The sequence below is a fragment of the Trachurus trachurus genome (assembly GCF_905171665.1).
Source record: "Trachurus trachurus genome assembly, chromosome: 6".
Lineage (NCBI taxonomy): Eukaryota > Metazoa > Chordata > Actinopteri > Carangiformes > Carangidae > Trachurus > Trachurus trachurus.
Genome location: NC_139897.1, coordinates 36,170,577 through 36,188,782, shown reverse-complemented (window position 1 = coordinate 36,188,782; position 18,206 = coordinate 36,170,577). Strand labels below are relative to the sequence as shown.

General features: G+C 45.6%; 1 protein-coding gene across 1 annotated transcript in view; it reads left to right on the top strand.

Moving 5' to 3' along the window:
• Window positions 1–315: 315 nt before the first annotated feature.
• Window positions 316–18,206, top strand: part of LOC310987981 (sodium channel protein type 4 subunit alpha B-like) — a 47,207-nt gene continuing 29,316 nt past the window's right edge. The window contains exons 1-7 of the mRNA XM_083974450.1: window positions 316–475; window positions 3,754–3,883; window positions 4,624–4,761; window positions 7,773–7,902; window positions 13,471–13,555; window positions 13,731–13,859; window positions 15,379–15,467. Of these exons, the coding sequence (XP_083830576.1) occupies window positions 387–475; window positions 3,754–3,883; window positions 4,624–4,761; window positions 7,773–7,902; window positions 13,471–13,555; window positions 13,731–13,859; window positions 15,379–15,467 (790 nt within the window). The 5' untranslated portion in view covers window positions 316–386. The remainder of the gene's footprint in view (window positions 476–3,753; window positions 3,884–4,623; window positions 4,762–7,772; window positions 7,903–13,470; window positions 13,556–13,730; window positions 13,860–15,378; window positions 15,468–18,206) is intronic.

Genomic DNA, 18,206 nt, shown 5'->3' with positions numbered 1-18,206 from the left:
TGTGTAGAAGACAACAGAGAGGATGGACCGAGGCAGAGCAGCAGCAGAGTCATGTGGAGCCTCGGTTGGAGCAGCAACATCACAGTGGATTATGGGATGGATGTGTAATGTGACTGTCTGTTCTGTCTGTTGCCGTAGCGACGAGCGGCCGCGGCGCCTCGAGGCTGCGTGACCCCGAGGACGAAACACTCTGGATGAAGAAGAAGAAGATAAAGACTGAGACCAGAGCAGAGGACCAGACCACCAGACCACCAGACCGCTGACTGACTGACGGACAGACAGACGGGTGGACGGGTGGACAGGTAGTGAGACAGACAGGTGGATGGTTAGAGAGACAGACAGGTAGTGAGACAGGTAGTGAGACAGGTGGACAGACAGACAGAACGATGTCTTTCTTTGACTGGTGGACGAGCCAACGGGAGCGAGGAGAAGTCCTGAGGAGAACCAATCAGCTGAGACTCCGCCCTTCACACCTGTAAGTCTGGACAGAGAGAGAGAGAGAGAGACAACACCTGTGTGTGTGTGTTTGTGTGTATGTGTGTGTGTGTGTTTGTGTGTATGTGTGTGTGTGTGTGTGTGTGTGTGTGTGTGTGTCAATCAATTTGTTTATTTCGGGCATGTCAATTTAAATCATCATCATCACACTTCATCTTAGTTCGAGTAATACAATACATACACTTGTACAGCTACACATGTGAGGACCAGTTTGAGTTTTAACCCTAGAACACCAACGTCGGGTGATTTTCACCCATGAATTATTGTTTCATAATTGTCATGATGTAGCTGTTGTCTGAGTTTCATGGTCCTGTAGCTTCATGCTGCTCACTGACGTCACTGAAGGTCGGCATGTTACCATAACCCTAACCCTAACCCTATCACCATGGATGTATTATAGATCCATGCATGTTTCCCTGCTCCCATCCCTAGGTTTTTCAGCAGGCACATGTCCGGTTTATTTCACCCAACGTTAGTGTTTATGTATTAAATCTGGCGACCGTTTCGGGTGATGCTGAAAATTTTTCTTTTTTCTTTTAACTCCACCAAATAAGGCTCAGATGGGTGGTCTGAAGGACAAAGTCCCAGCTCCATTAGTTTTTTTTTTTAAGGAAGTTTTTGTTAAAAAAACAAACAAAAAATCACAAATTTTGGACATTTTTTTATAGGGTCACCATGATACCTTTTTTTCATTTTGTGAAACATTGTATAGTGGAAAATTAAGGAAGTGTACTTCAATTTGCCATGTATTGTTATATTTTAATATACTTTGATGAGAAATATTTTTTTATGGGTATATTATATCGGGTAAAAAATAGGCAAGGCAAGGCAATTTTATTTGTATAGCCCGTTTTTACAAACAGTTTGTCTCAAAGGGCTTTACATCCCATCATAACAACATCCTCTGTCCTTAGACCCTCACATCCACTGAGGAAAAACTCCATGGAAAACCCTTTTAACAGGGAAAACCAGGAGAAAGCTCAGGGTGAGCAACAGAGGAGGGATCCCTCACCTAGGACAGAGATGTTGTTACAGACAAGAAAACTGTTTACAGTTTAGAAAACAGTTTACATACCCGGCGTTAGTGATGATGTTACTATTTTAACGTTAGTGAGGACATTTTGGGCGGTCCTCACGTTCTCAGACCCCTTCTAAGGCTGTTTGAGGGTTAAGACTTCATAACAACTAGGTTATTATAATTAGGTTAAGTTAGGTTTAGAGTAATGGTTAAGTTTAGGCATTTGTTTTGGATGGTTAAGGTTAGGGTTAGGGGCTAGGGAATATGAGTGTCCTCACAACGACTGCTGTACAAGAGTGTGTGTGTTTGTGTGTGTGTCTATGTGTGTTTTTAGTATGTATGTGTGTGTGTTTAGTGTATGTGTGTGTGTGTTTAGTGTGTGCGTAGGAGACAACATCTGAGATCGATCACATCATTTCAGACTCATGGAAACTGACTTTATGTTTACTGATGTAAAAACCTGTGAATGCATTCACACACACACACACACACACACATACACATACACACACACACACATGCACATGCACACACACACACACACACACACACACACATGCACATGCACACACACACACACACACACATACACATACACACACACACACACACACATACACACACCCACCCACACGCGCGCGGCCACACCCAGCGGCTGCAGAACAGAGCGACACAGGAAGAGGAGGAGGAGTCAGACTGAACTGTGTCTTTGTGTCTCCGCTGATGATCGCTGCTCTCATCGTCATGGTGACACCGAGGGGGTTTGTTTGATGTAAACGTCACGGTTACCGGTAACGTTTGACCACTGGAGCTCAGTGTGTCGTAACCACAGCAACACTGAAGCAGTTATTTTGATTTGATTTGAAAACCTTCAATGTCCCCGAAGGGCAATTTGGTTTGAGTCAACACAGTAGAGCTCACATAGCACACACATGATACAATAAATACATATAGATACATATAGATACATATAGTCATCACAGATTACAGTACTGTTATGATGCTAAACAACAATAAACAGAAAACTCTGTCCACTAACCATCTGCTTTACGGGGTTTTTAGATAGATAGATAGACACGGTGGGAATGCAGGACCCAAATGCAGACAGGTTCAGTGCAAAAAAGGGATTTATTATGAACTCACACGTAGGCAAGGCAAGGCATCTTTATTTATATAGCGCATTTCATACCAAGGCAACTCAATGTGCTTTACATAAAGACAAAACATTAAAAAAAGAAGACGCATAAAACAGAATAAAAACAAACAGAGTTAAAAGCAAGAGCAAATAAAAGTAAAATAAAAGAAAATAGATAAAGTTTAAAGCATGTGAAAAGAGAAATGTTTTTAACCCCCAAGGGTTAAATTATTGAAAACACCACACTGGCTCATTCACCAACAATGCAGAGATGTCAGTTCTTGGGCGCTTTTGCAAAACCCATATTCCTCCACCAGGAGGCGCTTCCATTGGACCAATGCTGTCCTTACTCTCTCTTACAGAGCTCTAGTTGTACGGGAACACGGGAGCATGAAGCCACGGGGACAAAGACAAAGGGAGACACTGAGGTTAAATACATGAGCCCAGACTCTGCCCAGCCTCACGGTCTTCCCCTCGACCCCCTTCCCCTCGACCCGTTCCCTCCGGGGCCCCGTTCCATTGCTCTTCCCGTCATTCCCCTGGCCTTGCCCCTAGTTCCCTCCTCCGGACCCCCTCCACCCACCCTGGTCGGTGCTGTTGGGGCTGTCTGGCCAGTAAGATCATCGGGGTCACATTATCCGATCTGTCCATAATCTCTCACAGGAGGATCATCTCTAAGGCTCAGGACACTATTCTGAGTTTGAGCTCCTTCCCTCCAGCAGGAGACTCAGATTGCCAAAGCCAAATCAAATAGACTGAAAAACTCATTCATAACACAAGCCATTATCCAACTTAATTCAAATACTAAACAGTTATGATACACTCTTATTAATGTATTACTTTTTTTTTACCTTGATTGTATGGCACAGCTCCCAGTTTTCCCTCTGGGGTACTGCCAATTAATGTTGTCCAATGTTGTGTAGAGTTTGTGTGGATGTGCTCTATATGTTCTGTGTTTTTTGCCTTTCTGCAACATGAATTTCCCTTTGGGGACGATAAAGTTGAAAGTTGAAAGTACAATGAGGCTATAAGGAGATCGATAGAGACTGTTTCGTTGCTATGGTGTTCTGACTCGATGCCCCCCCCCCCCCTCCGTTTCCCACAGGAAGCGGTTGCTAGGTGACAGTACAGTTCGTGCAGAGCTGCATGATGTCAGGACGGTGTCTCTGCTGCCTCCTGTTGGGACGGAGGTTTTCAGACGTTTCACGTCGGCCTCGCTGGAGAAGAACAAAGAGGTACATCGATCAATACATACGGAGCGCACTGATCAATACGGAACATCGATCGATACGGAACATTGATCGATACGGAATGCATTGATACGGAGCGCATTGATCGATACGGAACGCATTGATCGATACGGAGCGCATTGATCGATACGGAACGTATTGATCGATACGGAGCGCATTGATCGATACGGAACATCGATCAATACGGAACATCGATCAAAACGGAGCGTATTGATCAATACAGAACGCATTGATCAGGTGTGAGTTTTCACACTGCAAAAACTCAAACTCTTACCAAGAATATTTGTCTTATTTCGAGTCAAAACAATCTCATTATACTTAAAAGCAGCTTGTTTTTAGACACTTTTTACTTCTTTCAAGCAGATTTTCACTTGAAATAAGTAGAAAAATCTGATAGTGGAGCAAGTTTTTCTTTCTTATTACAAACACAAAAAAACTTGCTTTCACTGGCAGATTTTTCTACTTATTTCAAGTGAAAATTAGTTTGAAACAAGTGAAAATGATCTAAAAACAAGTTAATTTTTAGGTGATGAGTCTTATTTAAAGTGGAAAGAGATTAGTTTTGACTAGAAATGAGACATTTTGACAAGAAATAAGACAAATATTATTGGAAAGATTTAGAGTTTTTGCAGTGCAGTACTGAGGGATCAATGATGACCAGATTCTGTTGACTATAAGTCATGTTGTCCCTCCAGCTCACGGCTCAACTTCTCTCTGATTGACAGGTGGAAGAGAAAGGCCCACCTGAACAACCTAATCACCTTGAGGCTGAGAAGCCCCTCCCCTTCATATACGGAGACCCGCCCCCTGAACTCCTCAACACCCCATTGGAGGAGCTGGATCCCGCCCACCAATCACACAAGGTCGCTGTGTTCATACGTTTAAAATGAGATTGAGACTAAGGGCGTATTCACACCAGGAAAGTCTGATAGTTCACTTGCTTTGGTGCGGACTACATTTTTTTTTTACTTGGTGCGGTTTGTATTCACATCGCATTTTTTCACAAGCGGATCAACTTTGTAAACAAAAGCACGTGTGTCCCACAGTCGCTCAATCATTGGAAAAAAATAGCTACACAGTGGAGGTCATGAATGTGTTTCTTGCTGCCTTTTTCCAGTTGCACCTGTCCTGTGTTTATTCATCACTTGGAGGCTATGTGGCCGTTATGCAGCCGTCCCCGTGAAGGACGGTCAGACAACAAACACACACACGTCTGCATGTGCGTCTGAAGGATGGTGCGCTAAAAAAAAGAAAAAAAGGACGGCACAGGAAAAAACAAAACACAAAAAACAAAAAACATAATCATTCTCTCAGGATGCCGCGTTGTCGATCGGCATAATCCTAGTCACATTTATTTCTGTTAACGGTTATTAATCGGATAACGACTTTCTGTTACCAGTTTAAAAAAAATATTAAGAATGTGCATCGTTAACGGCGACGGGTGCGTCCTCTCCAGCATCTGATAAATGTTTTCCACTGACCAGATATCAAGGCAGCGTGTCTATCTGTGCTCCATGTCGACCCACGGCTCATTGTTGAAGCCTGTTGAATCCAAAAAGGCGCTTGGATTTTGCATTTGGTTCGGGAAAGGTTCGGTTTGCGTTCACACCGTACGCGAATCGCACCAGGGTTCGTTTGGGACTCTGGTGTGGATCAAACAAGTGGACCGAGTCCCAGCTGCAGAAGTGGTCTCGGTTCACTGGTTTGATCCGCACCAGAGTCCGCTGGTTTGTATTCACACCTCCCCAAAAAGTCCGCACCAGAGGAAAAGTCCGTTTCAAGCGGACCAAACGAGCCTGGTGTGAATACGCCCTAATAGTACCAATACTGACCAAAAGAGTCGAGGGCTGCCACATGTTGTAGAAGCTGCGTGAGGAACCTTTCAAGATTTAATTATCTCTAATGCACTGTAATACGTCCTGCATCCATTTATTATGAGTCATGATGGCAGCTGTTTATTAAATCCAAAGCAGGCAGGCGAACACAACACCATGACATAAACAAGAATCACACAAGGAACTGAAAGAAACACAAGACTAATGCTGCGTTCGATTGCACAATTTCCGAGGTAAACGCGTTTCATTGGAACCTCTGAAAACATGGCTGGGCCACAGTGAGCTGACGTCTTCAGAGCATCACAAAGTAGCTGCTGCTGGGGAAGAACATTAGCTGCTTGGGGGAGAGAGAGAAAGAGAAACGTCACTTCTGCAACACACGGTCTTGAACGCAGCAGCAAGGGGAATCCTGCACGTGTCACAGCGAGCCGTGCAGATTCAACTCTTGCTGCAGTAGCGTAGAACTAGGCGAGGGAGTGAATTCCAGAGGGTGGGGGCGGCAACGGAGAAGGCTCTGTCCCCCCAGGTTTGGTGCTTGGTCTGGGGGGGTAGGGTCAGGAGATTTCCTGCTGAGGATCGGAGGGCACGGGGGGGGGGGGGGGGGGGGGGGGGGGTTGTAGTGGTGAAGAAGGTCTGTGAGGTAGGTGGGGGCAGGTTGTTAAGTGATTTGTAGGTGAGTAGGAGGATTTTGAATTGTATACGGTGTGCGATGGGGAGCCAGTGCAGTTTCTGGAGGACAGGGGTGATGTGTTCTCGGGAGCGGGTGTGGGTGAGCAGACGGGCAGCAGAGTTCTGGATGTATTGCAGTTTATTGAGGAGTTTGGATGATGAGCCGTATAGGATGCTATTGCAGTAGTCCAGTCTGGATGTGATAAAAGCATGAATCAGGGTTTCAGCAGCAGAGTTGGTGAGTGCGGGGTGGACACGGGCAATGTTTTTGAGGTGAAAGAAGGCGGTCCTGGTGATGTGGTTGATGTGGTGGTCGAACTTAAGCTGGCTGTCGAAGATGATTCCAAGGTTCCGGATGTGTGGGGAAGGGGACAGAGTGCAGTTGTTGAAGGTGAGGCTGAAGTTTTGGGTTGTTCTGGTGCAGGATGTGGGACCGATGATGATGATGTCTGATTTGTTACTGTTTAATTGGAGATAGTTTCTTTGCATCCATTTGTTAATTTCGGTGAGACAGTTACTGAGTGTGAAGTGGGTGGAATTGGTGATGGCTTTGGTGGAGATGTATAGTTGGATGTTGTCAGCGTAACAGTGAAACTGGAGTCCGTAATGGTGGATGATTTTTCCGAGGGGGAGGATGTAGAGGATGAAGAGGAGGGGACCAAGCACCGATCAATCAGTTTGTCCAATAATGTAAGACAGGAAATAGAGGAGCAACATTAAGTTCAGGAAGTAGTGGAGCTGTGCATAGAGTCCATTGAATGCAGCATAACAACAGAACTAATCAAAGCAACAAGCAACAGGTGAGGAGACAGGAGGGCAAAGAAAGCTGATTGGTGAGACACACCAGGAGCAAGGCCGGGCTGACGGTGTGCAAGGAGAGTGTGGAGGGAAAATAAAGGAAGTAACACTAGAACAAATGCACAAGAACTGAACTACAAAATAAAACAGGAACTGAAGAAAACAAGAGTCCAAAACAACAGAATTCGACACCCGCGGGGGTTAAAAACCTTCGAAAATCGCCTCGGTCATTTTCTCCAAAACCTCTGGCCCGATTTCAACCAAACTTCTGCGTTGGACTCCCCTCAGCCCCCCAGATGACATATCCGAATTTGGAGAAATTTGATCTTTGGTCAAAAAAAACTTTCGACACCCGCAGGGCTTAAAAATCTTTGAAAATCGCCACGGTCATTTTCAGCAAAACCACTGGTTTTCGGTTGGAGCGAATCACATTCAGTACAGCAAAGACCGGTATGCCTGTCGTAAAATAGCGCTTGCTCAGAAGCGTCTGAACCGATCTTGTTCCAGACGCTGACCTCTGACCCCTGACCTCTGAACTCTGAACCCTGACCCCTGACCTCTGACCTCTGCAGACGTTCATCGTGCTCAGTAAAGGAAACGTCGTCCACAGGTTCGATGCCGGCTCACCCTGTTTCCTGTTGAGTCCACTCAGTCCAGTGAGGAAGGCTGCCATCGGGGTCCTCACTCACTCATATCCTTTATGTCACATGACCCTCTGACTGTTGACTGACTGTTGACTGACTGACTGTTGACTGACTGTTGACTGACTGTTGACTGACTGACTGACTGACTGTTGACTGACTGTTGACTGACTGACTGACTGACTGTTGACTGACTGTTGACTGACTGACTGACTGACTGACTGACTGTTGACTGACTGTTGACTGACTGACTGACTGACTGACTGACTGACTGTTGACTGACTGTTGACTGACTGACTGACTGACTGTTGACTGACTGACTGACTGACTGACTGACTGACTGACTGTTGACTGACTGTTGACTGACTGACTGACTGACTGACTGACTGTTGACTGACTGTTGACTGACTGACTGACTGACTGACTGACTGACTGTTGACTGACTGTTGACTGACTGTTGACTGACTGTTGACTGACTGACTGACTGTTGACTGACTGACTGTTGACTGACTGTTGACTGACTGTTGACTGTTGACTGACTGTTGACTGTTGACTGACTGTTGACTGACTGACTGTTGACTGACTGTTGACTGACTGTTGACTGACTGACTGTTGACTGACTGACTGACTGTTGACTGACTGACTGTTGACTGACTGTTGACTGACTGACTGTTGACTGACTGTTGACTGACTGTTGACTGACTGACTGACTGACTGACTGTTGACTGACTGACTGTTGACTGACTGACTGACTGACTGTTGACTGACTGTTGACTGTTGACTGACTGACTGACTGTTGACTGACTGACTGACTGACTGTTGACTGTTGACTGACTGTTGACTGACTGTTGACTGTTGACTGTTGACTGACTGACTGACTGACTGACTGTTGACTGTTGACTGACTGACTGTTGACTGTTGACTGACTGTTGACTGACTGTTGACTGTTGACTGACTGACTGTTGACTGTTGACTGACTGACTGTTGACTGTTGACTGACTGACTGTTGACTGACTGACTGACTGACTGTTGACTGTTGACTGACTGACTGTTGACTGTTGACTGACTGTTGACTGTTGACTGACTGTTGACTGTTGACTGACTGACTGTTGACTGTTGACTGACTGTTGACTGACTGACTGACTGTTGACTGTTGACTGACTGACTGTTGACTGTTGACTGACTGTTGACTGACTGTTGACTGTTGACTGACTGACTGTTGACTGTTGACTGACTGACTGTTGACTGTTGACTGACTGACTGTTGACTGACTGTTGACTGACTGTTGACTGACTGTTGACTGACTGACTGTTGACTGACTGACTGACTGACTGACTGACTGTTGACTGACTGTTGACTGTTGACTGACTGACTGACTGACTGTTGACTGACTGACTGTTGACTGACTGTTGACTGTTGACTGACTGACTGACTGTTGACTGACTGACTGACTGACTGTTGACTGACTGACTGACTGTTGACTGTTGACTGACTGACTGACTGACTGTTGACTGACTGACTGTTGACTGACTGACTGTTGACTGACTGTTGACTGTTGACTGACTGACTGTTGACTGTTGACTGACTGACTGACTGTTGACTGACTGACTGACTGACTGACTGACTGACTGACTGACTGACTGTTGACTGACTGTTGACTGACTGTTGACTGACTGTTGACCGACTGACTGTTGACTGACTGACTGACTGTTGACTGACTGACTGACTGACTGACTGTTGACTGACTGACTGACTGACTGACTGTTGACTGACTGACTGACTGACTGACTGTTGACTGACTGACTGACTGACTGTTGACTGACTGACTGACTGACTGACTGTTGACTGACTGACTGACTGACTGTTGACTGACTGTTGACTGACTGACTGACTGTTGACTGACTGACTGACTGACTGACTGACTGTTGACTGACTGACTGACTGACTGACTGACTGACTGACTGTTGACTGACTGTTGACTGACTGACTGACTGACTGACTGACTGTTGACTGACTGTTGACTGACTGACTGACTGTTGACTGACTGACTGACTGTTGACTGTTGACTGACTGACTGACTGACTGACTGACTGACTGACTGACTGACTGTTGACTGACTGACTGACTGACTGACTGACTGACTGACTGTTGACTGACTGACTGACTGACTGACTGTTGACTGACTGTTGACTGACTGACTGACTGACTGTTGACTGACTGACTGACTGACTGACTGACTGACTGACTGACTGTTGACTGACTGTTGACTGACTGACTGACTGACTGTTGACTGACTGTTGACTGGCTGACTGACTGACTGACTGACTGACTGTTGACTGACTGTTGACTGACTGACTGACTGACTGACTGACTGACTGTTGACTGACTGACTGACTGACTGACTGACTGTTGACTGACTGTTGACTGACTGACTGACTGACTGACTGACTGACTGACTGACTGTTGACTGACTGTTGACTGACTGACTGACTAACTGACTGACTGTTGACTGACTGTTGACTGACTGACTGACTGACTGACTGACTGTTGACTGACTGTTGACTGACTGACTGACTGACTGACTGACTGACTGACTGACTGTTGACTGACTGTTGACTGACTGACTGACTGACTGACTGACTGACTGACTGACTGACTGTTGACTGACTGTTGACTGACTGACTGACTAACTGACTGACTGACTGTTGACTGACTGTTGACTGACTGACTGACTGACTGACTGTTGACTGACTGACTGACTGTTGACTGACTGTTGACTGACTGTTGACTGACTGACTGACTGTTGACTGACTGACTGTTGACTGACTGACTGACTGACTGTTGACTGACTGACTGTTGACTGACTGACTGACTGTTGACTGACTGTTGACTGACTGTTGACTGACTGACTGACTAACTGACTGACTGACTGTTGACTGACTGACTGACTGACTGTTGACTGACTGACTGACTGTTGACTGACTGACTGTTGACTGACTGTTGACTGACTGTTGACTGACTGTTGACTGACTGACTGACTGACTGACTGTTGACTGACTAACTGACTGACTGACTGTTGACTGACTGACTGACTGACTGACTGTTGACTGACTAACTGACTGTTGACTGACTGACTGACTGACTGACTGACTGACTGACTGACTGACTGTTGACTGACTGACTGACTGACTGACTGACTGACTGACTGTTGACTGACTGACTGACTGACTGACTGTTGACTGACTGTTGACTGACTGACTGACTGACTGACTGTTGACTGACTGTTGACTGACTGACTGACTGACTGACTGACTGACTGTTGACTGACTGACTGACTGACTGACTGACTGTTGACTGACTGTTGACTGACTGACTAACTGACTGACTGACTGTTGACTGACTGTTGACTGACTGACTGACTGACTGACTGTTGACTGACTGACTGACTGTTGACTGACTGTTGACTGACTGTTGACTGACTGACTGACTGTTGACTGACTGACTGTTGACTGACTGACTGACTGACTGACTGTTGACTGACTGACTGACTGTTGACTGACTGTTGACTGACTGACTGTTGACTGACTGTTGACTGACTGACTGACTGTTGACTGACTGTTGACTGACTGTTGACTGACTGACTGACTGTTGACTGACTAACTGACTGACTGACTGTTGACTGACTGACTGACTGTTGACTGACTGACTGTTGACTGACTAACTGACTGACTGACTGTTGACTGACTGACTGACTGACTGTTGACTGACTGACTGACTGACTGTTGACTGACTGTTGACTGACTGACTGACTGACTGTTGACTGACTGACTGACTGACTGTTGACTGACTGTTGACTGACTGTTGACTGACTGTTGACTGACTGACTGACTGTTGACTGACTGACTGTTGACTGACTGACTAACTGACTGACTGACTGTTGACTGTTGACTGACTGACTGACTGTTGACTGACTGACTGTTGACTGACTGTTGACTGACTGACTGACTGTTGACTGACTGACTGTTGACTGACTGTTGACTGACTGTTGACTGACTGTTGACTGACTGTTGACTGACTGTTGACTGACTGTTGACTGACTGACTGACTGTTGACTGACTGTTGACTGACTGTTGACTGACTGTTGACTGACTGACTGTTGACTAACTGACTGACTGACTGACTGTTGACTGACTGTTGACTGACTGTTGACTGACTGTTGACTGACTGACTGACTGTTGACTGACTGTTGACTGACTGACTGTTGACTGACTGTTGACTGACTGTTGACTGACTGTTGACTGACTGACTGTTGACTGACTGTTGACTGTTGACTGACTGTTGACTGACAGACTGACTGTTGACTGACTGACTGTTGACAGACTGACTGACTGACTGTTGACTGACTGTTGACTGTTGACTGACTGTTGACTGACTGACTGTTGACAGACTGACTGACTGACTGTTGACTAACTGACTGACTGACTGTTGACTGACTGTTGACTGACTGACTGTTGACTGACTGTTGACTGACTGACTGACTGACTGACTGTTGACTGACTGACTGACTGTTGACTAACTGACTGACTGACTGTTGACTGACTGTTGACTGACTGACTGTTGACTGACTGTTGACTGACTGACTGACTGACTGACTGTTGACTGACTGACTGACTGTTGACTGACTGTTGACTGACTGACTGTTGACTAACTGTTGACTGTTGACTGACTGTTGACTGTTGACTGACTGTTGACTGACTGACTGTTGACAGACTGACTGACTGACTGTTGACTGACTGTTGACTGTTGACTGACTGTTGACTGACTGACTGTTGACAGACTGACTGACTGACTGTTGACTAACTGACTGACTGACTGTTGACTGACTGTTGACTGACTGACTGTTGACTGACTGTTGACTGACTGACTGTTGACTAACTGTTGACTGACTGTTGACTGACTGACTGTTGACTGACTGACTGTTGACTGACTGTTGACTGACTGACTGTTGACTGACTGACTGTTGACTGACTGATTGACTGACTGACTGTTGACTGACTGACTGTTGACTGACTGACTGTTGACTGACTGTTGACTGACTGACTGACTGACTGTTGACTGACTGTTGACTGACTGTTGACTGACTGTTGACTGACTGACTGTTGACTGACTGTTGACTGACTGACTGACTGACTGCTGACTGACTGTTGACTGACTGACTGTTGACTGACTGTTGACTGACTGACTGTTGACTAACTGTTGACTGACTGTTGACTGACTGACTGACTGACTGACTGACTGACTGTTGACTGACTGACTGTTGACTGACTGATTGACTGACTGACTGTTGACTGACTGACTGTTGACTGACTGACTGTTGACTGACTGTTGACTGACTGTTGACTGACTGACTGTTGACTAACTGTTGACTGACTGTTGACTGACTGACTGTTGACTGACTGACTGTTGACTGACTGATTGACTGACTGACTGTTGACTGACTGACTGTTGACTGACTGACTGTTGACTGACTGTTGACTGACTGTTGACTGACTGTTGACTGACTGTTGACTGACTGTTGACTGACTGACTGTTGACTAACAGACTGTTTTTGTTCCTTAAACCAAAACTTTGTTCCGTTTGTTCGTCTTTTTGACGGTCGTGACCAACTGTGTCTTCATGATGATGAGTTACTCTTCAGCATCGAGGATAGCAGAGTGAGTAGCACACACACACACACACACACAGACAGAGGAGACAAGGACAGAGGAGACGAGGACAGAGGAGACGAGGACTGAGTAGATAAGGACAGAGGACGATGTTTGTTTACGTTGTTTTTATTGATGTATATACATATATTTTCTATACATTGATCATGTTGTGTGTGTTCAGGTACGTGTTCACGGTGGTCTACATCTGTGAGGTCATCATAAAGGTCATGGCCAGAGGATTCTGCATCGGACGCTTCACCTTCCTCAGAGACCCGTGGAACTGGCTGGACGTCCTGGTCGTCAGCACCGCGTAATAAGTAGTAATACACTACAGATACTAATCAATAACACTACAGATACTAATCAATAACGCTACAGACACTAATCAATATCACTACAGACACTAATCAATATCACTACAGACACTAATCAATATCACTACAGACACTAATCAATATCACTACAGATACTAATCAATATCACTACAGACACTAATCAATATCACTACAGATACTAATCAATATCACTACAGACACTAATCAATATCACTACAGATACTAATCAATAACACTACAGATACTAATCAATAACGCTACAGACACTAATCAATATCACTACAGACACTAATCATTAACACTACAGACACTAATCAATATCACTACAGATACTAATCAATATCACTACAGACACTAATCAATATCACTACAGACACTAATCAATATCACTACAGACACTAATCAATATCACTACAGATACTAATCAATAACGCTACAGACACTAATCATTAACACTACAGATACTAATCAATATCACTACAGACACTAATCATTAACACTACAGATACTAATCAATATCACTACAGACACTAATCAATAACACTACAGATACTAATCAATATCACTACAGATACTAATCAATATCACTACAGATACTAATCAATGCTGTAAAGGCCGTTTCCTTCCGTAAGTGTAACGTCCAGTCAGAGAGACACTAGTTGTAACCGCGGTGAAAATAAAATATGAATATTTGGTTGGATATACTGTATTACCCTCTAGGGTTATTTAAGCATTATACCATGGTCTGGGTGAATACTCGATTCTGATTGGCTGCGGGGTGACCCATTAAGTAAGGGATAATGTCCGACGAGGTGTCCATTAAGTAAGGGATAATGCCCGACGAGGTGTCCATTAAGTAAGGGATAATGTCCGACGAGGTGTCCATTAAGTAAGGGATAATGCCCGACGAGGTGTCCATTAAGTAAGGGATAATGCCCGACGAGGTGTCCATTAAGTAAGGGATAATGTCCGACGAGGTGTCCATTAAGTAAGGGATAATGCCCGACGAGGTGTCCATTAAGTAAGGGATAATGTCCGACGAGGTGTCCATTAAGTAAGGGATAATGCCCGACGAGGTGTCCATTAAGTAAGGGATAATGCCCGACGAGGTGTCCATTAAGTAAGGGATAATGTCCGACGAGGTGTCCATTAAGTAAGGGATAATGTCCGACGAGGTGTCCATTAAGTAAGGGATAATGCCCGACGAGGTGTCCATTAAGTAAGGGATAATGTCCGACGAGGTGTCCATTAAGTAAGGGATAATGTCCGACGAGGTGTCCATTAAGTAAGGGATAATGTCCATTATCAGAAATGAATGGACGACGCTGAGGCGTGAACCGTCTGACGCGAACGAAGGGCATTTATCCATTACAGGACCGAGGCGCTCGCACCGCGGTCCGCAAGCGTCACTGAAGAATGATGATGATGATGATGATGATGATGATGATGATGATGATGATGATGATGATGATGATGAAGGTGTGCTTGTTGCAGGTTTCTAACCCCTGACGTGGTCGACCTGGGGAAGGCGGCGGTGCTGAGGATCGCTCCCCGGGCGCTGAAGATGATCTCAGTCTTCACAGGTCACTGTGTGTGTGTGTGTGTGTGTGTGTGTCTGTCTGTCTGTGTGTGTCTGTGTGTGTGTGTGTGTCTGTCTGTCTGTGTGTGTGTGTGTGTGTGTGTGTGTGTGTGTGTGTGTGTGTGTGTGTGTGTGTGTGTGTGTGTGTGTGTGTGTCTGTGTGTGTGTGTGTAACCTCTGCATAAGAGTGTTACACCAATACATCACCAAAGTCTGGACCAGTGAACACATCCCACAGCAATGGCAGAGATGCCAACATTATCACCATTTACAAGAGCATCCGTGGCAACCACAGAGGCATTTCACTCCTCGCTGCTGCTGGTAAGAGGGTGAGTAGAGCCGTTACTCCCAGAGTCACAGAGCGGCTTTAGAAAGAAGAGGAGCAAGAACAGTCGACATGGTCTTCACAGCCCGGCAGCTTCAGGGAAAGTGCAGGGAGCAACATCAGAATCTCTTTATGGCCTTCGTCGACCTCTCCAAAGCCTTTGACGCTGCGCAAAGAGACCTCCTATGGAATGTCCTCCTTAAGTTTGGATGTCCAAAAAGTTTGTGAACATCCTCCGGCAGTTCCATGATGGTATGAATGCTCGGGTGACGATAGGGGGACAGGGGTCTGCCTCCTTTCCCGTCTCTTCAACATCTCCCTCATATGTGTCACGGCTTCTCCATCAGGAGAGTCAGGACAGCAGTGGGGTGTCAGTCGCTCATAGGCTAGACGGTCACCTATTTAACATCAGGAGGCTACAAGCAACTACGCTGCACAATGAAAGAGTCCTTGAGCTTCAATACGCGGATGACTGCGCTCTGGTGGCTCCCACCCCAGAAGACCTCCAGGCTGTCCTCAACGCAGCGGTTAAGGCAACAGAAGGATGGGACTGACCATCAACACTGTCCAAACAGAAGGATGGGACTGACCATCAACACTGTCAAAACAGAAGGATGGGACTGACCATCAACACTGTCCAAACAGAAGGATGGGACTGACCATCAACACTGTCCAAACAGAAGGATGGGACTGACCATCAACACTGTCAGAACAGAAGAATGGGACTGACCATCAACACTGTCAAAACAGAAGGATGGGACTGACCATCAACACTGTCCAAACAGAAGGATGGGACTGACCATCAACACTGTCAGAACAGAAGAATGGGACTGACCATCAACACTGTCAAAACAGAAGGATGGGACTGACCATCAACACTGTCCAAACAGAAGGATGGGACTGACCATCAACACTGTCCAAACAGAAGGATGGGACTGACCATCAACACTGTCAGAACAGAAGGATGGGACTGACCATCAACACTGTCAGAACAGAAGGATGGGACTGACCATCAACACTGTCCAAACAGAAGGATGGGACTGACCATCAACACTGTCAGAACAGAAGGATGGGACTGACCATCAACACTGTCAGAACAGAAGGATGGGACTGACCATCAACACTGTCCAAACAGAAGGATGGGACTGACCATCAACACTGTCAAAACAGAAGGATGGGACTGACCATCAACACTGGCCAAACAGAAGGATGGGACTGACCATCAACACTGTCCAAACAGAAGGATGGGACTGACCATCAACACTGTCAGAACAGAAGGATGGGACTGACCATCAACACTGTCAGAACAGAAGGATGGGACTGACCATCAACACTGTCCAAACAGAAGGATGGGACTGACCATCAACACTGTCAAAACAGAAGGATGGGACTGACCATCAACACTGGCCAAACAGAAGGATGGGACTGACCATCAACACTGTCCAAACAGAAGGATGGGACTGACCATCAACACTGTCCAATAGGGGTGTGCATTGGCACTGCCCTCACGATTCGATTCGATTACGATTCAGCAGGTAACGATTCGATTCGATTCGATTCTACGATGCATTGCAATGCATCAAAATTCTACTGCACACAACACGGCAAATTTTTCATCAGTCATGAAATATTGAACAACAGATTTTATCGGCTGCTATGTGTGTGTATTATCACTCTCCTGTATCTTTGACATAAATGTAATAAAATAAAATAAAATTGAATGATATTGGATATGGGATTTTCAAACCTGAAAAAGAAAACATAAATCACTTCTAGGGCTGCCCCCAAAAATTAGCCGACCAAAATTTCATTGGTCGATTGGTCGCAGGAAAAAACAAACAAACCTTATCTATATGAAAGACTACGGGGCTTTTATTTTGAAGGGCCAGATACAGGAAGTCGTGACACTTTCTGTTGTGGTTGTTTTTACACGGCACGGCAGGTCCCCCATCTCAGTCACTCACCCTCCTCTACTGTGTTTATCGGTGATAAACGGGCATACTGCCTGTAGTGACGGTAAAACCCGACCGGCTTGTTGAATCTCGGACCCAACACGGCCGGACTCACGAGCGTTAATTAATTAATTCTCAACCCGACCGCGGGTGAAAAAAAAAAAAAGGAAAAAGAAAGCCAGCGGCAACACTGCTACCAAAGACGGTTTATAAACCATTTATTGAATATCTTTGCTGCTACTGCTGGTGCTGCTGCTTAGCATGTAGCTACAGGCTGCGCATGTCGTTGCTCCGGAAACGCCCCCGGAGGTAATTGAAACTTTACAACTTTATTTGAGGCCAGAAAATAAACAGTGACATAATCGATTATGGCACGTTGCCGCATCGATGCTGAATCGTGCATGTCCCGCATTGCAATGCATCGCCGAATCGATTATTGTTGACACCCCTACTGTCCAAACAGAAG